Below are 25,216 nucleotides of genomic sequence, written 5' to 3'. Positions count from 1 at the left end.
ATTGGTCATTTAGATTGTCTTCCTATATGTTGTAAGGATAGAATTGATCCTACCATTATTAACTCATTCAATCCCAGCCATTTTCACCAGAGCAAGGCCCTTCGCTCCCGGCCGTTTTACTGGATTTTGACTGATTTTGCAAGGCCCACAGGAAATTCTGTTCTATTGCTATATAAACATGGAAGTTGGAACCCACTAAAAGAAAGATTAGACTATCTTCTTTCAGCAGGAAAACAAGGTAAGTTCATATCTTTTTCCTTTCTTTAGAAATCAGCACTAGAAAATAGCTTACTTTGAGCAATTTTCCAATTTCTGATGAAAAAACAGAGAAATTGAGCTTTTAAAGCATACATTTCAAACATAACTTTGACTTTAACAAAGCTATTTTTTGCTTTAGTTACATCCCAAACATCTGAATGTTTTCCTTTTACAAAATAACGTAAACAACAAGACAAATAGAGCTTTTGATAGCAAAGTAACAATTTATTTACACATAACTAACTGAGATGACGCTGTTTTCCCTCATCGCCGCCTGTCTCATAAAGATGGATTTTTTTTGAGTCTCTGCGGGGTCTGCTCGGCAAGTAGCACGGACTCAATGACATCATCCGCTGTACTGGTGGTCCCGGTCGTTCTGCTCGGTCGTCCAGAACCTGGCATCCAAAGCGTCCTCTCGGTTGTTCTGCTCGGTCGTCCGCCGCCTGGCATCCTTCCGCCGGCGCCCCGGCCATGCTGCCCGGCCATTCGTTGCCGTTGAATCGGTTTGCAGGTCTTACCAAATGCGCTACTGCCCTCCAGTGGCCTGTTTTTTTGCTTTAAAATGGATTTTCAGCTATGTGCTTTGGAGCTCAGTTGAATGAGAACCCAGAGATGTCTCTTATGAAAAAAACGTAAAAGACATATAAACACGTCTTTGGGACAATGAAACAATTAAAAATAGAACATATTTATACGTTTTTGGGACAATGAAACAATTAAAAATAGAACGTATTTATACGTTTTTGAGAGCAAATGAGTTAATTGAATTACAGTACTCTCATAATGTCCAGACGTAGGGGCAATTTACATGGTGACTTTCCGAGAAGATGAAAAATTTCAAATGTGCATTTATATTAGTGTTGCACCGATACCATTTTTTGGCCCCGATACCAATACCTGGCTGTGCAGTGTCGGCCGATACCGATACCACCCCGTTTTATATATATATATATATATATATATATATATATTTTTTTTTCCAAAGAGCTACATAATTGGATGTGAAATCATTCTATCAAGGCTTTGTCAGGCTGTTGCTTACCTTTGCAAAATAGGAAAAAGACTAGTACAAAGTGAATAGTCTACTAAACCCTAGTAGACAATAGTTGAATAAACCTTTGGCTCTCAAAGGCCAAAATAGTGCTACATTTGTGAAATTAATAAAACATGTATAATGCTAGCCCAACACTAAGAAAGTAAAAATAAATTCATAATAATAAACTCTGAATGAACTGAATAAACTTTTTTAAACCTCTCAAAGGCCAAACAGCGCAACTTTCATGAAATTATTGTCACATTCTGCTGCTGGTTAGATTGTGTTTTGTTGCTGGGCTGTTAGTGGGGGCGTTCCTGACATCGCACCTGAATCCACTGCAGGCTCATCAGCGCAGCATTTAAGCACGGGTGGTCTCAAAGATATTTGCTTTGCTGATCGCCATTTGACATCTCGCACTAGAGCCTCGCTACATTTGCTTGTTACGCCCCTGCATTGGTTTTTTTTCTGTTAGTGTGCTGCTCTCATTTGTAACCTCTACCATGTGCAGGTATTTGGGTGTTTTTATTTTGGCTTTTTGGCTCGCTGTCTATCGTCTTAGTAACCTTCGAGTTTGTAGTATTGAGCTCCGTTGACCTGCTGTCACGGGGTCCTTTTGTTATTTCTTCTATCCCATGATCGCGTGTTATTTTTTTGTTTGCAATCATTAAACCCTTGTACGTATCCCCCACTTGTTGTCTGCTTCGAGTTCCAACTTTGTTTCCGCATTTGCGGACGCTAACAATTATAATAATAATTGACCACAGCATTGTCAGACCGGGATGACGAGGCGGACTCAGTTGCGGAGGTTCAGGCAAAAAACTTTATTTTGAAAACAGAGGTTCTTCCGCTGACATGCGGGAATGAAAAAAATGTACAAACAAAAAGCTCTCCAATGGGGGAATAAGTCAGAGCAACCACAATCAGAGTTCAAACAAAAATGCACTCCATAAGGGAGGAAAGGCAAAAACTAAAAACACTCCTAATGGATGAAAAAGTCAAGATGGCTAAGATCAAAAAAAGTTCAAACACAAAGCGCTCCAATGGAGGATAATATTCAGTAAAACTATGATAGACTATGACAAGAGGCTTACGTGACTGACCTTGGACGAAAGACACTTCTGCACAAGACAAGGGAAACTAAGGCAATATATACACAGGGGTTAATGGGGAGCAGGTGGAAACAATAGGTGATTAGGTGACCAGAGGAAGGGCAAGTACGCAGACACAAGGAGGGTGAAGCCTTCAAAATAAAACAGGATATGACATGGCATGACAAGCATCCCGTCTCTCTATTAGCCTCCTTTTTTCGGGAGGGGGAGGGGGAGTCCCTTATTTATATTTCTGAAAGGTGGCAACCCTACTTTGGAAACAGTTCCCAAATTACTGTGGCATTTCTTTCAGTAAAACACAATAAAAGTAGACGTAGTGAACTGACCAGAGATTGTTGCTCCGATCCAGCGCCCTTCCTCTGGATAGCAGTCCTGCTCTTGCAGGCTCAAACTCGTTGTGGTCGTTCACATTTCGGCTTCAAATGCTTTATCAGGTTCGAGGTATTGAAGTTGGCCGATTTAACTCCACATCTGGAAACTTTCAGGCCGCAAATCTTGCATGCAGCCATTGATTTTAATCGACAGGATTTCTATTTTGAAAAACTTTCCGACCGCCGCCATTTCTCCTGGTTTCTCCATATGAAAAAGTGGCCTTGTCATTGGTTAGGAGTGGCTATTGGCCCGCTCTCATTGGTCTGGAGCAGGCTGATAGCGATAGCTACTTGGTGTTCACGTGTCATCACACAGCACAGAGACGGAGTGTAGTGACCGCCAGGAGGAAAAAAAGGCTGCTGTCAAATGTTATAATAATGGACCGGTAAATGGTATCGGCGCTGTCTTTGTTGGTACTCGCCGATACCGATACCATTTCAGGCTGGATCGGCACCCCCTGCCGATACTAGTATCGGTATCAGTGCATCTTGTCGCATGTTGCAATTCTGTATGAAAACGATGTAGTATTCAGGCCAGGCCCTAGGGGGCAGTGCAGATTGACAAAGCGACAGCGAATGATGCATTTTGACCCCACCAAGCTCCTCAGCCCAGAAAAAAAACATGCCCGCCCACTCCAAGCAATTGCATTTTCCTTTTGCTCCAAAAGGCACAAAAAATGGAAACATTCACCATATTTAAATTTAAAAATATTATTAAAACAGGAAATTAAAGTTGACATTGCGCCATTTGCTGTTTTTAATGTTTAATAGCACCGCTGCGAACGCCCAATGTGACATGTACGAGTGCTGACGTTATCAGCGCGGGGCCCACGTGGCAGGAACTTTTGATATGCATGCGGAGCAAGCCCCCCTCAAGCCCCCGCAATCGAATTCTTCCACTTTGGAGGCAGGATTCAGAATTTTTCGTCTTCACCGACACCATATGCACGCGAGGCAATTCCGCTACTCAGTCATTGCGTCTTCGTGTCGCAGAGTCGCCATGTCAACTACCCCTTACACTGACCCCTTTTCAATTGCTGAATGTGCCAGTCCATGTTTCACCTGAAACGCACGTTTGACTGGCCGATGACTTGACCCCCCCCACCCCCCACAAACACACACACACCCATTCACACCCCGACAGAAATACAACATGCCGCCTCCCCCGCCCCCTTCAAAGACAGGGGATATAGTAGAATAGTATAGACCCTACTCACTAGAGGTGTGCATCGGCACTGCCCTCACGATTCGATTCGATTACGATTCGGAGGGCCACGATTCGATTCGATTCGATTCGATTAAGAGGGCCACGATTCGATTCGGTTCGATTCGGCAATGCATCATGATGCATTAAAGCCTGGGATGCATTAAAATGCTAAACAAAGCATATTTTTCGTGAATCATGAGGCAACACAAGCGGTCAGACATTAAACACCTTTTTATAGGCTCTTGTGTCATTCCTGGTTGTAGTCAAATGAAAATAGTAATATATATAAAAATAATAAAAAAACATCACAGCATTTAATTAGTGCTTTGAATGAGACCAGGGCTTTCTTTCTTTTTCTTTCTTTCTTTTTTTTTTTTTACACACACTAGCAGCCTTTCATTTTTTAAACACCGCATAAGTTTGGTCAAGTTTCCCACCAACCTCATAGAAGCCAAAATGTCTCTATATGCCTGCTTTCAATGTCTTTGGTGCGTCAATAATCTTTCGCGCTTCCTCTTTCTCCGCTTTAGCCATTGTTATTATGTCTTATCTCTGCTTTGAGTGCCACTGCGCAATTGCGCATGTCTGTGACGTTACTCCCGTGAGGAAGCCAATTTTAGTTCCTCATCCCCCCTGCATTGCTTGTACAATAGCTCCCTCTACAGGTAAACATGAGAATAATAATACAAATGGTGAAACCAAATCCATTGCATCACTGGAAGATTTTTGAACGGACTTATATATTTTAATATGTGCTGAATCGATTCGGCTTGTTGCCCGCATCGAATCGCATCGTCCATGGCCCGCATCGGGATGCATCGCCGCATCGATTATTGTTGACACCAGTACTACTCACCAACGTCACAGAATGACGTGTCGCTGTATCGGGCCGCCATATTGTCCGTCTCTGTTTAGCCCTATTCGCAATGGTTTCAATTAGTCGTTGAGTTTATTGAGCAATTCATGGAAGCCCCGGTGCTTTCAGACGCTGTAAACTCATTGGATGCGTTGCATAAAAGGCGTTATGTGGAAAAGCTTCAGTCTATCCATTCGCCAGATCCATTTTTGATGCCTAAATCGATATTTTTCGACCCGCTGTCTTCGCCCTCTCTGCCTGACATCTGCTACCCTGATATCTACAACTATCTTGTCCACACAAAATCAGCCTATTCTCACGAAGGTTTGAAAAACTTTAAGAGCAGCACTCTAAGCAACATTACCCTGTGTGATTTCTAAAATGGCGACAATCAAAAAAAAAAAAAGTTGACTGCGATGGCCGACGCTTCAAGGATAGGTGGATATTGGACTATTTCTTCAATAAAACACGCAACAACTGTGTCTGCCTCATTTGCAAAGAGACAGTTGCTGTTTTCAAAGAGTTCGATGTGACGCAATATTACAAAACAAGACACGCTGACATGTACGACATTACAGGGAAGATACGCAGCGAGAAATTATAGCAACTTGAAGCTAGTTTATTTTTTCACAGCACCAGTATTTCGCAAGAGTCCGAGTGTTGAAAGAGAAAGCCACAAAGACGAGACTGTTGAAATTATGAATTTAAAAAAATAATAAAGCAAATGTTACACACGGAAGGGCTTGCTAAAATTTGTTTAAATATATTGTTCTATGTAAATCAGCCAAGGTAGCCCCCCGCATTTTTACCACACCAAATCTGGCCCCCTTTGCAAAAGGTTTGGACACACCTGTTTAACTGATGATCCGTAGACGAGGCCAGCTTGTTTCACTTGGTGCCAGCTAAATATTATTCAAAATATAATGATGGTGGAAGAAATAAGCATCTTGAATTTGAAACTGTATGTTGTCGGCAATTAGCCTCGCAATGATCTTAATTGTGGTTGTCAGCCCCAAACCCTCTAAATATATATTAAATGCATCTTACCAGATATAAAATGACTACTACATAATCCGTGGTAATCGTTTGGAGCCCAGTTTTCTCGTCGAATTGCAGCATTCCATCTCGCTCTCCTCTCTGGGTCTCTCGGAATACGGTAGAACTTCAAGTCTCTCCGTCTTCTTCTCTGTTATTGCAACCAACCGCCACACACGCCTTCACCATTTTGATTATTAATGTTAATGAGCAGAAAAACACGCCATAATAGGAGGAATTTACGTAGCGGTAATGCATCAACACGACGAGTAGACGGACAGTATGGCGCGGAGGCGTGGTTGTGACGTCATGTGAGTAGGGTCTATAGTATAGCATAGCATAGCATAGCATAGCATAGCATAGCATAGCATAGCATAGCATAGCATAGCAAAGCATAGCATCACATAGCATCGCATAGCATAGTATAGTAATGAAAAAAGACTCCACTAATTTTGCTACTGCTACAGTGCTTCAAGTTGATTTTACTCACTGAGATTTCCTAAAATAAGAAAAACAGCTAGCTGAAAATAAGCCTAACAGACTTATTTTAAGCAAAAGGTTTGTATATTTAATCTTAAAAATCTTAAAAGAAAAATTTCTTAGTTCAAGACTATTGTTCAAAATATTATTTGAAAGATTTTTTTTCTTGATTTAAGTAAAATATGACCAACTTTTAGATGTATGGGCTCAATACGAACAAATAGTAATATTTACTTAAGGTAAGTGGAAGAATCTGACGCATTAATCTCTTAACTAGCCTTTAACACTCAAAAAAAGATGGAGAAAATGATTTGACTAGATTAAAAAATATATATATCAGATTAAGATGTTATAAATTTGCAGTGTGAAAGTTAGTATAGGTCAATACAGATTTGTTTTGCATTAATCATTTAGCCTATCAATTAATTAGGTTCATATTGGTGAGAAATGTAGCCCTGACCCCCAATCACCCAATATGTTTGCTCTTATTAATGTCCCGTCCCCAGCAAAAAGTGTACATGCAGGTTATGCTGTTATATCGTCCCTACACATACTAAGACCAAACCTACGCCCTTGGTCCTACGACAAATGTTTAATTTTTTTTGCATTCCTGGATAGTTAAGAGATGATTAACAAGCTTGTATTTATTGTGTATGTTCATACAATTTATGTTCAAATAATGCAATTTAAATTTGCTCATAAAATCCGGACATTTTTCCTGGAAGTTGTGTTGATTTTTTTTTTTTGTAATTTTTGAAAGCAAAGGTTTGAATTGAATGGTGTAGGCTGAACCAATACACATTAAAGTTAGTAGGCCTATAAGTCAATACGGATGTATTTTGCATTAATCATTAAGAATGTCCCGTCCCCAGCAAAAAGTGTACATGCAGGTTATGCCATATCATCCCTACAAATGTTCAGGCCAAACCAACGCCCTTGGTATGGAGTAACAACATTGTAAACAGAGAGAGAGAAAAAAAAACGAGCTGACAACTAAGATCAGTTTTTAATTCTGTGCCATAAAATAGAAAATAACAGAAATAACAGCGCCCCCATATCAAAATATCGCTCAGTGTAGTTAATTTATCATTTAAAATTCTATCCTTATCTTCTGTTAATATCGGTATTCTATTTTATTTCCTCATAATGAAGAATGCTGAGTCCATATTGAACACCCACTTAAGGAATTAATTGCATCTTATCCAATAAGGTTTTTTTACAGGCTCACTGATGAAAGCTAGTCTGCATTACATTAACCCCAGGCAGTGTCACTCAAAGCATGTGATGTCTGTCTGTCGAGTTAACACCTGACCTCTACCAACCACCTCCTCCTCCCCTCAATGGGAGCAGCTGCAAATCACAAGACCACGACTGACTTTGCAGCACATTTCAACCACGATTTTGGTTTACTAGTGCCGCTTACTCATAGACTTCATAATCTATTGACATTACACAGGAAACGGGGCCGATTCGCAAGTTTCAAAAACTTCAAATTCAAATATTTTCAAAACCAAAGCTGCTACCGACCTAAAACCAAAACAGGCACCTACCTTAGCCATATATGAGTCTCCATGAGCAGCGGCATTTAAAAAATTCAAAGTCGTTGCCTAATAAAATCCCGATTAATTCTTTTTTACATAAGTATAACAAAACTTAAAATGGCTATAAAATTCTCAGATTTTACACTAGATACACAAAAATAACCAAATGCAGAGATAATCACCCATATTTTCAGGATCAATAGCAATATTTAACATAGTTTTTGCCCAAAATACCAACTTCTTTTTCTCTTTATTTACTGCATATTTTCAACAGCTAATAAATCACTCAATTTTCGGAAACTTAATACTTGAGGAAAGCATGCAGAATCAATGTTAATATATAAATAGATTACTAATACTGTATAGAATCACAACTTTTTATTGGAGAGAATAGCCTTTTATTGTCATTATACAGTTGTACAATGAAGTTAAAATCTCAAAAGTGACTTGCAAGTATAAAAACTAAATAAATATAAAATGCGTATGAGATAGCCCTATGTTCAGGCAGTGCAAATAATTGGAGTGAAGTAGCAGCAGTTTGACAGTTAGGGCTTTGAATATTGCAGGTGAGTAAGTATTGCACTTAGAATATTGCATATAAATGAATATTGCACTATGGCTTGGTGCATTTCCCTTTGCAGTGCATTATAAGTTCAAATCTCAAACGTGACTCGCAAGTATAAAATCTTAAATAAACAAATATAAAATGCGTATGAGATAGCCCTTCTTTATAGATACGGACGTAAAACAGTCTCGATTCTTGGTTTATTTTTATTGTTTATTTATTTGTTGTAAATATGGCAAATGTGCGGCTCGTCTTTAAGTTCACTGTGGCGCCGCCTTACCAGAAGTACACAGCAAAGAGCTTTTTACGTTGAAATTCTTGTGAAAAAAATGCTTAAATCCCTGGATTCTTTATAGATATGGATGCAAAACAGTCTTGATTCTTGGTTAAAAGCAAAAAAGAAAAAGGCAGTTTGAATGTACTTTTCTTAAATCTGTCGAAGAATGATGGTAGTCTGTTAGTTCTTTGTTATGATAAGGGGGCTGCTACAATGGCTTTTCCCGTTCAAAATTTTTGAGCATTAATGCTTAAATCACTGAATTCTTTATAGATATGGAAGTAAAAATATCTCGGTTCTTTGTTAAAAGAGCAAAAAAACAGGCAGTTACCCATCTATTTTACGTATATACAGTGGGGCAAAAAAGTATTTAGTCAACCACTAATTGCGCATGTTCTCCCACTTGAAAATATTAGAGACGGCCTGTAATTGTCAACATGGGTAAACCCCAACCATGAGAGAAAGACTGTGGGAAAAATTCAGAAAATGACATTGTTTGATTTTTAAAGAATTTATATGCAAATCATGACGGAAAAAAGGTATTTGGTCTATTCCAAAAGTTCATCTCAATATTTTGTTATGTAACCTTTGTTGGCAATAATGGAGGCCAAACGTTTTTTGTAACTCTTCACAAGCTTTTCACACACTGTTGCTGGTATTTTGGCCCATTCCTCCATGCAGATCTCCTCTAGAGCAGTGATGTTTTGGGGCTGTCGTTGGGCAACACGGACTTTCAACTCCCTCCTCACCCTGTGGTGTCAAAATGATAACAAGAACGGGGAGCAAAAATCCCAGAACCACACAGGGGGACGTAGTGAATGACCTACAGAGAGCTGGGACCACAGTAATAAAGGCTACTATCAGTAACACAATGCGCCGCCAGGGACTCAAATCCTGCACGGCCAGACGTGTCCCCCTGCAGAAGAAAGTACACGTCCAGGCCCGTCTGCGGTTTGCTAGAGAGCATTTGGATGATCCAGAAGAGGACTGGGAGAATGTGGTATGGTCAGATGAAACCGAAATAGAACTTTTTGGTGGAAACACAGGTTCTCTTGTTTGGAGGAAAAAGAATACTGAATTGCACCATACCCACTGTGAAGCATGGGGGTGGAAACATCATGCTTTGGGGCTGTTTTTCTGCAAAGGGACCAGGACGACTGATCTGTGTAAAGGAAAGAATGAATGTGCCCATGTATCGAGAGATTTTGAGTGAAAATCTCCTTCCATTAGCAAGGGCATTGAAGATGAGACGTAGCTGGGTCTTTCAGCATGACAATGATCCCACACACACAGCCAGGGTAACAAAGGAGTGGCTTCGTAAGAAGGATTTCAAGGTCCTTGAGTGGCCTAGCCAGTCTCCAGCAGAGGTTGCGCTAGACTTTTTCGTTGTCTGTCATTTTGTCTGACAGTGTCATAAAAATCCGGTCATAATCTATTTTTACCCGTCATTTTTAAAATGATAATAATGACATATTCAATAGTATTTAGTTTTCATTCATTTTTAATTAATATTCTGTCTGAACAAGCTTAACAAGAGGCAAACAGACAGCGGAGTGGACCAATCAGCGACGGGCAGACGTGCCGTTAGCAAAGCGACGAGGGCAGGACGAGGGACTTGCGCGCGGGAGTAAACATACGAGGAGAACGGAGTTCATTCAACATGGCTAGCGCGAGACAGACTGTTGTCAATGACTCGTGTCGATGTGTTTTAGCTCATTTAAAACTGAATTTACCGCGGATTGGAACATATTCTCAGCTCTCCCGTTAGCCATCCGTGTTGTTGTAGAGACGACTTTCGGCGCGCAAGAGTGACGTTGCTCGTGAAGAACACGTCACGCAAATAAACAAATCTGATTTGTCGATTGATTTTGTACCTACTCGAGAGGCTGTGTCCCAGACTTTTCTCTCAGTGTTTGAAAAATACAGGGAGAACATCTGGCCGTGCCAGGCAAACACTCAGTTGCCTTGACATTTTTCCGAGTAAGGCCAACGATGTCATGCATCAAGAGAGACAATAGCTAATTAATATGCTCACTCGCCACCCTGTGGTCTGGGTTGTGAATTGCAACCTGTCAAAATGACAGATGGACTTCAGTTTTTTCCGTCACTGTTTTAAAAAACCGGTCAACGACGGAAAATATTCGGTTAACGCGACCCCTGGTCTCCAGGTCTCAACCTCATAGAAAATCTGCGGAGGGAGTTGAAAGTCCTTGTTGCCCAACGACAGCCCCAAAACATCGCTGCTCTAGGGGAGATCTGCATGGAGGAATACCAGCAAAATACCAGCAACAGTGTGTGAAAAGCTTGTGAAGAGTTACAGAAAACGTTTGGCCTCCGTTATTGCCAAAAAAGGGTACATAACAAAGTATTGAGATGAACTTTTGGTATTGACCAAATACTTATTTTCCACCATGATTTGCAAATAAATTATTTAAAAAATCAAACAATGTGATTTTCTGTTTTTTTTTTTTTCCCCACATTCTGTCTCTCATGGTTGAGGTTTACCATTGTTGACAATTACAGGCCTCTCTAATATTTTCAAGTGGGAGAACTTGCACAATTAGTGGTTGACTAAATACTCATGTGCCCCACTGTATGTCGAAGAATGGTGCCAATGTCGTAGCGGTTCCCATTCTCCCATTGTTTTTTTTCCCCCAAAGTTTCAAAATGCGTGCATGGTACGAAAAATATAATATTTACCTTAAATCCTCGAACAAATCACTCTTGAGACAATCCTTCCTGTTTGTATACGGTACAGCTTTCGTAATTCTTCAAAAACCCAAGCTTAAATCCGACATGAGTGCGTGCCGTCTTCGGCTATTACTAAATGAAGCTCGGCCCCCTATGATAAGGCTCGACGCAAAGAATGACGAAGTGTCAGGTCAATAGAGATGATGACGTCTATGGCTAACTGTACTAAAAAGGTCTTTTATGCTTGCTCAGGCTTTTGTGCTAGCTTCGCCAAGCTAAAGATGGTTTTAAGAAATTAAGACCATGAAAGTTGAGCTTCACGTGCTCTGCCGTGACCGGATTCCCCACTTATTACAGTATCTGGGTCAGGACAGGGTTATTAGAACCTTGCTGCGAAATGGTTGAGCGATAGCAGTTAGCTGCTCACACTTAAATCTTCACAAATATGTGTTAAGAAAGGTCAAAGTGACATTCTACGTTTTACTAAAATTCTTCATTTAATGAATGAATAATCATGAATTCAAGATCAGCTTTCTAACACCTGTTTAAAACTAGCAGTTAGTGTTAAAACTACTGTCAATAATAGATTGCACACAAACAATTACAACATACAGGAACCTCTAATTGCTCCCATTTGGACACTTCTGTTTCCACACTTGACAATACAATGGCCATAAATACAGGAAATACGTCTATATTGTTTCACAGTGATAGGGAAAAAAACTCGAAATGATGTAATTGGAATTTTAAAACGATTAAAATTAAAAATCATAATTGTGGGTAAAATTTGGGATGTTCCAAATGTTGTCAAATTGCAACTCTAATGTTGCACTCTGGAATAAATTTTGACAGGTTTTTAACTCATTAGCTGCTATTGACGGCGCTAGCTGTCAATTCATTTTGACAGGGAGGAATGGATTGGACATTTAGCGGCATCAATCAGCGGTGGGTAGTAACGCGTTACATTTATTAGACAAATATACTTTTAAGAGTAGTTTTACCAAGTCATACTTTTTACTTTTACTTGAGTATATGTGAAGAAATGCTAACCTTACTCCGCTACTTGGGGCTACACTAGTTACATTTTTTCCTCTTTATTCAACATATTACATTTGACTACCTTTTTTTTTTTTTTTTTTTTTTTAATGCCAATGAGACGTCGCACTAATAATCACATGACTCCATTATAGGCCTATAGACCCTACTCACGTGACGTCACAGCCACGCCCCTGCGCCATGTTGTCCGGATACTAGTCATGTTAATGCATTAGCGCTTCGTAAATTCCTCCTATTATGGCGTGTTTTTCTGCTCGTTAACATTAATAATCAAAATGGTGAAGTCGTGTGTGGCGGTCGGTTGCAAAAACAGAGAAGATAGACAGAGAGACTTGAATTTTTACCGTATTCCGAGAGACCCGAAGAGGAGACCGAGATTGACTGCTGCAATTCGACGAGAAAACTGGGCTCCAAACGACTACCACAGATTACGTAGTAGTCATTTTATATCTGGTAAGATGCATTTAATATATATTTAGAGGGTTTTGGGCTGAGAACCACAATTAAGATCATTGCTAGGCTAATCGCCGACAACATACACTCAGACGTTGTGAATGAACTACCTGAAAATATATAATTATAAGGGGATAATCAGACAGTTGTCATACAATTAATTTACAATTTCACTATTGAGGTCAAAAGCCAAAAAATAAATTCAACTAAGGACAATCTGGAGTAGTGCTATCGCACTTCATATTTATTACGTATTATATATGTATACAGTGAGAGTGCTATCGCTAAACCATATAAACATTAAAAGCCCTAGCTCCATTGACAAATGATATGAAATACATTAGACTTGACAGTGGATGTTAGCAAGAACAAAAGATTTTGAATTGAAAATTTCGTAACTCACCTTCCGAGCACAAGATTCCTGCCGAATTTTCGTGTACGAGGACGTGTTTCACCCAACCAGCAACGTAGCATTTATAAGCCTCCAAGCTCTTAAAGTTTTTCAAACTTTCGTGAGAATAGGCTGATTTTGTGTGGACAAGATAGTTGTAAATATCGATATCAGATGTCAGGCGAAGCCAGCGGGTCGAAAAACATCGATTTAGGCATCAAATACGGATCTGGCGAATGGATAAACTGAAGCTTTTCCACGTAACGCCTTTTATGCAACGGATCCAATGAGTTTACAGCGTCAGATAACACCGGGGCTTCCATGAATTGCTCTATAACTTGCTCGACTAATTGAAAACAATGAGAATAGGTCTGAAAAAGAGGTACAATATGGGGGCCGGAAAGAGCGACACGCCCATTTTGCGACGTAGGTGAGTAGGGTCTATAGGGTGACCAAACGTCCTCATTTGCCCGGACAAGTCCTCTTTGCACGGCCTCTCCGTAGCGTCCGGCCGGGTTTGATAAATTCATGAAAATGTCCAGTTTTTATGATTTTTCATGGGACCAATTTGAAGAGAATCCCTCCAGCCGCTGGGGGGCAGCCCCTGCCTGCATTGATGTGGCTCCTAATAGTAGGACCGGGAGGAGGAGTAGTTCTTCTTCTTGTTTTTTGTTGGCATTTTACCCCTTGCATCATGGGGCATTACCGCCATCTACTGGGTTGACGGTTTGGCGAGAGATCAGGCAGTTACAGACTACAATAAGTAGTTCTAAGAGACTTGGAGCCATACAGCAGATCTCTCAGGGTGCAGACAACTAAAAAACCGTGTGGCATTTGCCAAAGTCCACAGCCTGTCAAAAGGATGGATGCTGGGAAAGTTCAAGTTCAGCTTTATTGTCAAATATGCATATACGTAGAACATACAGCACAGATGAAATTGCTTTCCTCTCTCCCCGCGTGCAAACATGCGTATAAAAACACAGAGCATAAAAAAATAAAGAAATAATAATTATACATAAAAATAATAATAAATAAAATAACAACTGGACTATGTACAAACAAAATGAATATAATTTAAAAATGTAATATGGTGCAAAAATGTGTACAAAAGTGGCTTGAAGTTAGGTGGTGCATTTTCAAGAGAGAAAGAAATAGCAGCTGAATATAACTGTCCTGAGTGAATATTAAAGTACGCTAGTGCATTGGACGGCAGGGGTTGATGGAAGGGGGGGTTACCTTATTTGGCAGAAGGTTGAGGGGTACGAAGGGGTAGTGCAGGGAGGGAGTTCAGAGCCCTGACAGCCTGGTGAAAGAAGCTGTCCTTGAGCCTGCTGGTTCTGGCCCGCCACTCCGAAAAGTGGCAAAAGGTGGATTTTTCAGATGAATCTTCAATTGAATTACACCACAGTTGCAGCAAATATTGCAGGAGACCTACTGGAGCCCGCATGGATCCCAGATTCACTCAGAAAACAGTGAAGTTTGGTGGTGGCAAAATCATGGTCTGGGGTTACATCCAGTATGGGGGTGTGCGAGAGATCTGCAGGGTGGAAGGCTATATCAAGTCGGAAATATCAACAAATCTTAGCTGCCACTTACATTCCTAACCATAAAAAGGGACAAATTCTGCAGCAGGATGGCGCTCTATCGCATACTTCATTCTCTACCTCAAAGTTCCTCAAGGCAAAGAAGATCAAGATTCTCCACGACTGGCCAGCCCAGTCACCAGACATGAACATCATTGAGCATGTCTGGGGTAGGATGAAAGAGGAAGCATGGAAGACGAAACCCAAGAATGTTGATGAACTCTGGGAGGCATGCAAGACTGCTTTCGTTGATGTTCCTGATGACTTCATCAATAAATTGTATGAATCCTTGCCCAACCGAATGGATGCAGTCCTTCAAGTCCATGAAAGTCATACAAAATATTACATTTGAATCTCACAGCACCACTACTTAATTCGCTTATGTTATATCACATATTTTTGTATTTGAAGTACATTTTTTGTTCAATTTTCACACTACTTTCTGTAGGCAACAAAACTTTTGTCTTGCCAAAATTTGACCTGTATGTCTTCATTATATGATAAATCATTTTTCAGTGAAACAAATATATTTTTGTAGAGTCAACATCATTTGGGACGGCCTTAGCTTTCATATTAGCCATTTCTGAAACCAATTGAATAATTAAAAGTCAGGTTATTAGTGTTAGGTTTTGTGTTGGTATTTTCCTAGTGTGACTTGTCCCTGTGATTACCCATTGATTTCACCTGTTGGGCCTGCTCCTACTGAGTCCTCCTGTATTACCCAGCTGTTCCTCATTGTCTCGTTACCCCTTGTCTGCATGTGTGTATATAACCACCCAGTTTCTTTTCACTCCTTGGTGCGTCATTGTCAATGTCAGAGTCTCCGTCAAAGTCTATGTCAACGCCCATGTGCTCGTCAGTGTTCTCAAGTTTTCCCCGTCCAAGTCCTTGTGTTCCTCAACCTAAGATTATTATATCAAGCCTTTTGTTAGTGACCTGAGTTTTGTTTGTTTCTGTGTTTTTTGGATCCCCACAATATTGGTTGATATTTTGGTTTTTTTGTTAGCCTTAATTAAATGATTTTGCACTGCCGGTCTGCCTCCCTGCTTACTTTTCCCTGCATTTGGGTCCATACAACCTGCCTGCCTGCAAACCTGACAATTAGTAATTGGTTCTATAAAATGGATAAGCGACAACACTTTGGTCAGGGACTGTAGATATGATCATTTTAGTTTCATAATACGAAATAAGTTTACTCCACAAGAGGGCACTCATGCTCTTTGGCGAAATAATGCTTAATTTCTGTAGATTTTTTTTCTCTTGCCGGAATTCAATGTTGTTTTTTTGTATTTATTTGGCTTAATGTGGTTATCCAATATGTTATAGTACAGTATAATGGAGTATTGTTTTCACCAAATAATTCTTTACTTGTTCTTGAGTAAATTCTTTGGATGACTACTTTTACAAGAGTAATATTATTTTGAAGTAACTACTCTCAAGTAAAATTTTTGGCTACTCTACACGTCTAAAGCAGGGAATCGGTTATTAAAGCACTTGGTAGTCAATCTCTATATTTTGATATGTACAAAACTGAAGTAAAAATCCACAAGATTCAGTTGTGGGAAGTTTCTCAATCTCATTTGTCTGCCTTTATCCTCTCCCCACCTGACAAGCTCATATGTCTCAGGCCTCTTGTACGTGGTGAGATCACTGCCTCAAGTGTCAGCTTTCGGGTTCAGGGAAACCTCATGGTTGTTTTTGTTTTAATTTTTTTTGTAAAGACCTCAAGCACTGGATTGTATTTGATTGCACAACAGCACCGTAAAGATCTGTTTTGGATTGTGATTATGCTATGATCTAACTAAACCAGTGTTTCTCAAAGTGTGCTACACGGACTTCCTCTATTTTAGCATACTGCTCGAACGTATTTGAACTCATTGCCTGTCATTGATGCTTTTAACTCATTCACTCCCAGCCATTTTCACCGGAGCAAGGACCTTCGCTCCCGGCCGTTTTACTGGATTTTGACTGATTTTGCAAGGCCCACAGACAATTCTGTTCTATTGCTATATAAACATGGAACCCACCAAAAGAAAGATTAGACTCTTCTTTCAGCAGAAAAAAAAGTTCATATCCTTTTCCATTCTTTAGAAATCAGCATTAGAAAATAGCTTAGTTTGAGCAATTTTCCAATTTCTGATGAAAAAAGCGGAGAAATTGAGCTTTTTGTGAAAGCATACATTTCAAACATAACTTTGACTTATACACAGCTATTTTTTTCTTTAGTTACATCCCAAACATCTGAATGTTTTTCTTTTACAAAATAAGATAAACAACAAGACAAATAGAGCTTTTGATACCAAAGTAACAATTTATTTACACATAACAAACTGAAAGATGACTCCGTTCTGGCTGCGACAGCCGGTTAAACTTTTCTCTCATCGCCATCTGTCTCTGCGAGCAGCACGGACTCAAAGGCATCGTTCGCTGCACTAGTGGTCCCGATTGTTCTGCTCGGTCGTCCAGCGCCCTACTGGTTGTTCTGCTCGGTCGTCCGCCACCTGGCATCCATTCGGTCGTCTTCCGCCGGCGCCCGGCCGTGCGGCTTGGCCGTTTGGCCGTTCGTCGCCGTTGAATCGAGTTGCGGGTCTTAACAAATGCGCTACTGCCCTCCAGTGATCAGTTTTATTGCTTTAAAATGGATTTTCAGCTGTGTGCTTTGGAGCTGAATTGAATCAGAACCCAGAGATGTCTTTTTTTGAAAAAAAAAAACAAAAAACCAAAACTAGGGCTGTCAAAATTATCGCGTTAACGCGTGGTAATTAATTTTTAAAATTAGTCACGTTAAAATATTTGACTCAATTAACGCACATGTCCCGCTCAGACAGTATTCTGCCTTTGGTAAGTTTTACAGCAAGGCTTTTTGTGCTGTCTAACAGCGAACTCTTGTGGTCGCTTTGCGACATGGTTTATTGTTGTCTTGCCAGTTCAACATGGCTGCACGACGTCTCGGGCTGACGCCTACGTTGTAATGTTGTGCTTATATGATCCTTGGACAAGATTTGTCCGTAAGTATGGTTGTTGTAAAGAATGTACATATTATGTTAACAAGCGAAATGTTATATTTTTTGTATGAGACGCTTTTTGTTTATGTTTAGTGAACCTGTATAGCGTGCTAAGCTAACGTTGTTGCTAATGCAATGTTTGTGTACTTTTTGTTGTAGTTTTACGACGGTCTAAAGAGGACAATGGTTTGAGGCCAATTTATTAATAAATCAGATGAAAAAGGAAGAAGTCTGATTATTATGGCGTCGTTCACTAGCTGTCTAGCTTTGGAATAAGTAGACGCTTCGGAGTGAGGACAGCATAGACAGATTTAAATGACAGTAGAGTGAAATGCCCACTACAGTCCTTATGTACCGTATGTGGAATGTATATATCCATCTTGTGTCTTATCTTTCCATTCCAACAATTTATTTTACAGAATATATATATTTAATTTACAGAAAAATATGGCATATTTTATAGATGGTTTGAATTGCGATTAATTGCGATTAATTAATTTTTAAGCTGTAATTAACTCGATTAAAATGTTTAATCGTTTGACAGCCCTACCCAAAACAAAATGTAATAGACGTATAAAAACGTCTTTGGGACACTGAAACAATTAAAAATAGAAAGTATTTATAGGTTTTTGTTAGTTAGTTCGTTTGTTTAGTTAAAGTTCATCAAACAACAAAGCGACTAAATTCATACTGACCTCGGAAAGAGTGGTTCATTTTCCATTTATTTTAAAAAGAAAATATACAATTCAATAAATATTGTGGCAACAACATCAGCATGAGAGAAAACATGAAAATCCACATAAGCGGGAGACAACATGGAACCAAAGAATGGGGTCACAGGCAGCACTGGCGCTAACTTTTCAAGTGCTTCATTAACCTGTGTTATTTTTCTAAATTGCATTGTTTCAACACTGGCGCTCAGCACATTGATATTTTTTTTAACCTAAAGCCCAATGGCGCAAACATGCAGAAAGGAAAAAAAAAGGGCAATTTTTTTTTTTTTTTTTTCAATCTAGTTAGCTTGACTAAGCTAATATGCTAACAGCGCTGTACATTTAAGGCAACGTTAGCAGTAACTGCTCTCTTCAGGAGTCAACATACTTTCACTAAAGAGTCATTAAGTAATTGATACAGAAAGCAAATTTTCATCTTTATTTTTAGTTAGAGGTAAAAAACAGCTGAAGACAAACGCTAAAGTGTATTTATCACAAGATTTGATTGAGCAGTAATCTTTTTTTTATTATTTTTTAAATTAGCTTCGCTTCAGGCAATAGAGACTTAATCGATTTCACAATTTAGCAGCCTAGAGACCTTAAAAGTTAAACGGTGTATCGGGGACGGATGATGAATGGTCTCTATTGGCTGAAGCACTCCCACATTTTGCTACCTTAGGAGATTTCACTTGTCACTAGATTACTATCACTTGTCGACAAGCTCGTTTTTCCTCAAGAATCCTAAGGCTGAGATACTTCAATTAACTGGTAGCTTCAGGCTGTGTTGCCTCAACCAGTGGATTTACTTTGTCCTATGTTTTGGCTAACATTTGAGGGAAAGAAAATGCTTGCCTTCAAAATTTTTGAGTCATTGCAGAATTGGAGGACATTTTACATCCCGGCCTTTAAAATTTAAATAATCCACATAAAAAATTCAGTTTTTGAGTAAATGCACATGTCCTGAGACCAAATGTTAAAAAAAAAAAAAAATGCTTGGATATAATTTTAAAATTAGAAAGAAGTCTGGAGTATCAATTAAAATGCCATTATTTTGTTGTCATGATCAAAAACAATCTCAAATAAAACTGAAATTGAAAAATTTCTTTGGTATGATTTGTTTCATTGGTGTCTCTTGTAACTGCCGGAACATTTGTTTTAACATAAGACTTCAAATATGAATTATTACTAGTGGAACTGCTGAGCCAGAAGAGGAGCCTACAGCCAAGTCCATTCTGCATAATTTGTGGCTAAAAGTTAGCAAACGAGGCAACAAAAGCGAATGCTCTGAGGGCATCAGATCTCGTGGCGAACCATATTTCTAAAGTCAAGAAAGACGAACTCAATATGCCTGCGATCAAGATATTTGCCGTCAAGTTCTATGAGAGGCAGCTGTTAAAAAATGTTGATTCAGTGTACAGTGAGTTACATTTTTCTTGCACTTAATGTTTGCTCTTAAGCAGAAGTTCCGGATTTTTGACATTAGGCTCAATCTTCGAGTTAGCAGGGGTTTAGTTAGTTGGTGGAGTTGATTTCAACAAATTCCGTTTCGTTTGCAAGTTATTTCTTAGTTTCAGGGCGCCGGAGTGGCTAAGCTATTATTTGACTATGTTGGATCGGTTTGTAGATCTTTATTAGTGCTACAACGATTATTCGATTAGAAAAAAATATTCGAATTAAATTTTGTTGCTTTGAGTATTTGTTTAAATAAAGTGGCGTTGTAATGGTTTATTTTGAAAGTGTTTACATTTAGTTTTATTGATTTGGGTAGATACACTGACCTCTGGTCTGCCTCATTTCACATGGCTGAATCCAACTGCTCCCTGTTAAGACCAACGTAAGCTAAGTTTTTGTTTGGGCTAATGTTTTTTTAATGCATTCGTATTTTAGTTTATAGGAATATTTAGTCATTTTTTGTGGGAATATGAGTCTGAACCACTTGAGAGCATTGTTAAAAAAAAAAACAAAAAACATTTTATAGCATTTAAGCTAGCGAAATTTTGCTCGTTAAGTTAGCCAATTGTTCTTTAGCTGTACGTAGATCCTCATTTATTTTATTATAACGTTTGAGGCTCATCCCAGGTATTTAAATTTTTCATGTTCCTAATCAGATTACTCAATTATTCGAACTAACTAGTTCATCGATTAATCGACTACTAAAATAATCGATAGCTGCAGCCCTAAACTGTAACCTTTTTTTTATTGGCATGCTATAATGGTGCCATTGACTGGCGCTAGCTTAGCCACTCCAGAGCACTGAAACCAACAAATAGCTTACAAACGAAACAGAAATTGTTGAAATCAACTCCACCAACTCACTAAACCCCAGCTAACTCGAAGATTAAGCCTAATGTCAAAAATCCTGAACGTCCGCTTTAGCCTCGTTGTGTTATTTTATATTTACTGTCATTTTCTGCCTCACATTGCCGGTCCATGAAAAAAAAAGGCCCATATCACACCGGTTCACAGTGCCTAAAAGGTTAGGGACCACTCGTATAAAAATATTGCCTGGTACACCAGACTCACCGCTGTTCCAGCTATTGAGTCTGGCCACCATTCGGCAGATACAATTTCCAGGGCGGAGCAAGCCACAGCGGAGTGGACCAATCAGCGACGGGCAGACGTGACGTTAGTAAAACGATGAGGACAGGACGAGGGACTTGCGCGCAAAAGGAAACATACTAGGAGAGCGGAGTTTATTCAACATGGCTAGCGCGAGACAGATTGTTGTCAATGACTCGTGTCGATGTGTTTTTGGTAATTTAAAACTGATTTTACCGTGGATTGGAACATATTCTCGGCTCTCCTGTTCACCATCTGTGTTGTTGTGGAGACGACTTCAGACGCCCAAGAGTGACGTTGCTCATGAAAAACACCACGCAAATAAATGAATCTGATTTGTCGATTGATTTTGTACCTGCTCGCGAGGCCATTAATGGGCTGGGTCCCAGACTTTTCTCTCAGTGTTTGAAAAATACAGTGAGAACAGTCTGGCCTTGCCAGGCAAAAATAACCGTTCATATAGATAAACTTGTGCTAAGAAAAAAAAAAAAATAACTAAATTATTTAACAAAACAGACATTGTAAGCAGTTACTCACAGTGTTACTATTTTTATTTTTTTTTGGATGACTACTTTTACTTGACTAATATTATTTAGAAGTAACACTAATCTTACTTGTGTAAAGTTTTTGGCTACTCTACACACCTCTGGTTAGCATTGATTGATTGATGAACTACAGTACTATTATGATCAACGTTAGAAAATTACCTTATTATTATTTTGTATTTTTTTCTCTACCTATTCATAAATGAATTGCTAGCTAAACAGCTGCCTTCTATACCTGAGAAAAGGCTAACATGAGTCCAGATTTGAAAACTATTTTTACATACGCGTGTTTCTCCACTTTGCCCACCATAACGGCTAGCAAAAAGCTTGCTTCTAATCCTGAGAAAAAGCAAACATTTGTACAGATTTACAACCCTGTTACCAACAACCCTGTTACTAAGATGATGCTACTACCAAGTATTGTAAATATCAAATAAATCCTGTCCTAAAAATGTTCTGTAAGATGAACTAATCAAGCCTTTGATAGTTTATGAACTATTACTGACGCGCACTTAGCAGAAATTCCTAAAAATCTTCTTTTTCATGAATTTTAAAGCCAAAATGTCCTCCAATTTTGAAATGAACCATAAAAAAAAGGGATCGCTAATTGTGTCTTCATTTTACCAAATATTCCTTTAAGCCTTAGCACAGACATGCAGTTTTTGTAACAACTCATGGGACGTGACAATTACACACAACTGACTTACATTACAGCACATATTGTCGATAGGACAAATGCTCGCCAGGGCTCGACAGACAATTAAAGCACAGGGACTGCGTTTTGGTCGTAACCCCACCAATGTCCAATGTTTTTACAAATGACATCATTCCTCCAGCTTAGTTCCTGTGGGCGTGGCCTGCGTCTGCTTTGTTCTTCCGCAGGAAGCAGGAAGTAACTCACTTCCTGAGCAGGTGGCGCTAGTCTTTGGAGCAGGGTATTCCAGGAAATAGTATATGAATTGGAGCTTTCTCAGTCCCCAATTCCCCATCAGTCACATGACACAGCAACTTCTGGCTTTGTCCTTTCGGATGTCCGATGCTACGGCCGCCAGGTCGGGCCTGCCGGGCATATGCGAAATCCTCTTGCTGGCTCGGGCGGTTTTGCTGCGCTTGACATTTTTACCGTTTTTGTTGACGCAGGCCAGCGTGGCCACGTGGAAAATGTCCCGCACGCTGTTCTCGGATTGCTGAGACGAGCACTCGATGTACGGCGCCGAGATCTGCTTGGCCATGCTGGAACCCTGCGGAGCGGAGCGAACCACTTTTTCAATAAGGTGTTTGGATTACATCAAAAGCATTGTGTTTTGAGAAAAATCCATTTGTACTGGGATAGCTGGAGTGATCGTTATCTGCCATTGACGGCCTTAGACGTTCAATCTAATTTGACTAGGGGGGCAAGCAGAGATCGGATGTCTTTCGCCATCAATGGCAGTCAATGAGGTAATAAGAAAACAAAGTAAGACAACTGTGAATATTGTCTTTTTTGTTTTTGTTATTATTTAAAAAAAAAAAAAAAAAAAAAACATTACATATTTTAACTATACAAAATTAACATTCGTTTACTTCCAGACCTGTAGTCTAGAGCTGAAACGAATACTCGAGCAACTCGAGTTTAAAAACAGATCTGGGTAATTTTATTCACCTCGAGGAATCGTTTAATTTTGCCAGCTGTAAGCATCACGTTTTGCCTGGACTACTTTTAATGCGGGACAACGCGCTGATGTCACGTGCGTAGAGGAAGAAGCAATTTAAAAAATATATAAAACCTTTCGGCAGCCGACAGCCGCTACAAATTACGCCGTCGTTGCTAAAAACTAGCCCGTATTATGCGGTGGCAGCAGGTAGCATCTGCTGCGTCTCATAGATATCACATGTATGTTGAACTAGATGCGAAATGACAGAGTCAGCGGTGTTAGTAAACAGCCGCCATCTTAAAGCAGTACACTTCTGAGCGCTAATAAGATTAACGTTACTGTCACTCGCTCAGGTGCGTAACGTTAGCCCTGCGGAGGGCTAGGTTTCTATTAAGACCACTGTTGATGCATGGCTAACGTGTCTTACATACAGGCTTTATTTAATCTGTGAAACATAGCGCTGTAGAGAGATGAGGGTGTAAAATAAAAATATGATAAAGCTACCTGTCAATTTTAGCTCAGTAGTCATTGCTAGATAAAACACCAAGTAGCACTGGTCCCTAATGTGCTCCAAAACAGCAGGTATCATACTGTAACGTTGACAAAGAGTCACCCGCTTCGTTAGGTTGCAATTATTTATTTTTTGGGGAACTTGTGGTACAACCAACACACGACTGTTGTCTGCCAAAGCCGACACACAGGCACCCGCCAGAACCACAACAACAGGACCCGCACCTCCCTCACCCCCGCACGTCACGCGGTGCATTCAGGAACGCATGCAAATATCCCCGCCATACTGTATTATATTTTTTATAAGATTTAAAGTTTTTGGAGTGAAAGCAGTGAATTGGTCTTTTTTTAAATTCTAGTCACATCTGAGAGGCAATCGTTGGCTGTTTTCAACATGTACATCGAAAACAAAGACATTGATTGACTGAAAATGGTCCAATATTGGATGAAATGTCTTTTTTTTTCTCATGTATATTTATAATTGCTCTTTACCTACAAAATATGTCTTATCCGATTACTCAATTAATCGATAGGCTTTTCAGTCCATTACTCTATTACTAAAATATTCGATAGCTGCAGCCCTACTGTAGTCATATCGGACTGGACATCTATCGTCGTCACTGGCGCTGAAACAGGAGCATTCACGGCAAATCCTCCTAGTTTAAATGAATTGGACATCTATCGCCGTCAATGGTATGCAATGAGTAAAGTAATATGAAGAAAAAAAAAAAAATCAGCTTTAGAGTGTTTGGGCCATAACCAGAGAATATACCGTATTGGCCCGAATACAAGACGGCCCTGATTATAAGACGACCCCCTCTTTTTCAAGACTCAAGTTTGAAAAAAGACTTTTCAAACACCAATTTTTATTAGGGCTGTCAAAATTATTGCGTTAACGGGCGGTAATTATTTTTTTAAATTAATCACGTTAAAATATTTGACGCATTAAACGCACATGCCCGCTCAAACAGATTAAAATGACAGCACAGTGTCATGTCCACTTGTTACTTGTGTTTTTTTTTGGTGTTTTGTCGCCCTCTGCTGGCGCTTGGGTGCGACTGATTTCATGGGTTTCAGCACCATGAGCATTGTGTAATTATTGAAATCAACAATGGCGAGCTACTAGTTTATTTTTTGATTGAAAATTTTACTAATTTTATTAAAACGAAAACAATAAGAGGGGTTTTGACAAAAAATATCTATAACTCGTACTAACATTTATCTTTTAAGAAGTACAATTTTTTCTATCCATGGATCGCTTTAACAGAATGTTAATACAGTGGTACCTCTACATACGAAGTTAATTCGTTCCAGGACCTTGTTTGTAAGTCGAAATGGTCG

General features: G+C 39.5%; 1 protein-coding gene across 1 annotated transcript in view; it reads right to left on the bottom strand.

Annotated features, from left to right (window-relative positions):
• Positions 1–19,609: 19,609 nt before the first annotated feature.
• The window catches only part of rnd3a (Rho family GTPase 3a), a 42,118-nt gene continuing 36,511 nt past the window's right edge, over positions 19,610–25,216 (bottom strand). Inside the window, exon 5 of the mRNA XM_057824961.1 lies at positions 19,610–22,972. Coding sequence (XP_057680944.1) covers positions 22,724–22,972 — 249 coding nt within the window. The 3' untranslated portion in view covers positions 19,610–22,723. The remainder of the gene's footprint in view (positions 22,973–25,216) is intronic.

Source organism: Corythoichthys intestinalis, chromosome 2 (genome assembly GCF_030265065.1).
Source record: "Corythoichthys intestinalis isolate RoL2023-P3 chromosome 2, ASM3026506v1, whole genome shotgun sequence".
NCBI lineage: Eukaryota > Metazoa > Chordata > Actinopteri > Syngnathiformes > Syngnathidae > Corythoichthys > Corythoichthys intestinalis.
The sequence above is the reverse complement of the archived record's forward strand: the minus strand, read 5'-3'. Positions and strand labels throughout refer to the sequence as shown.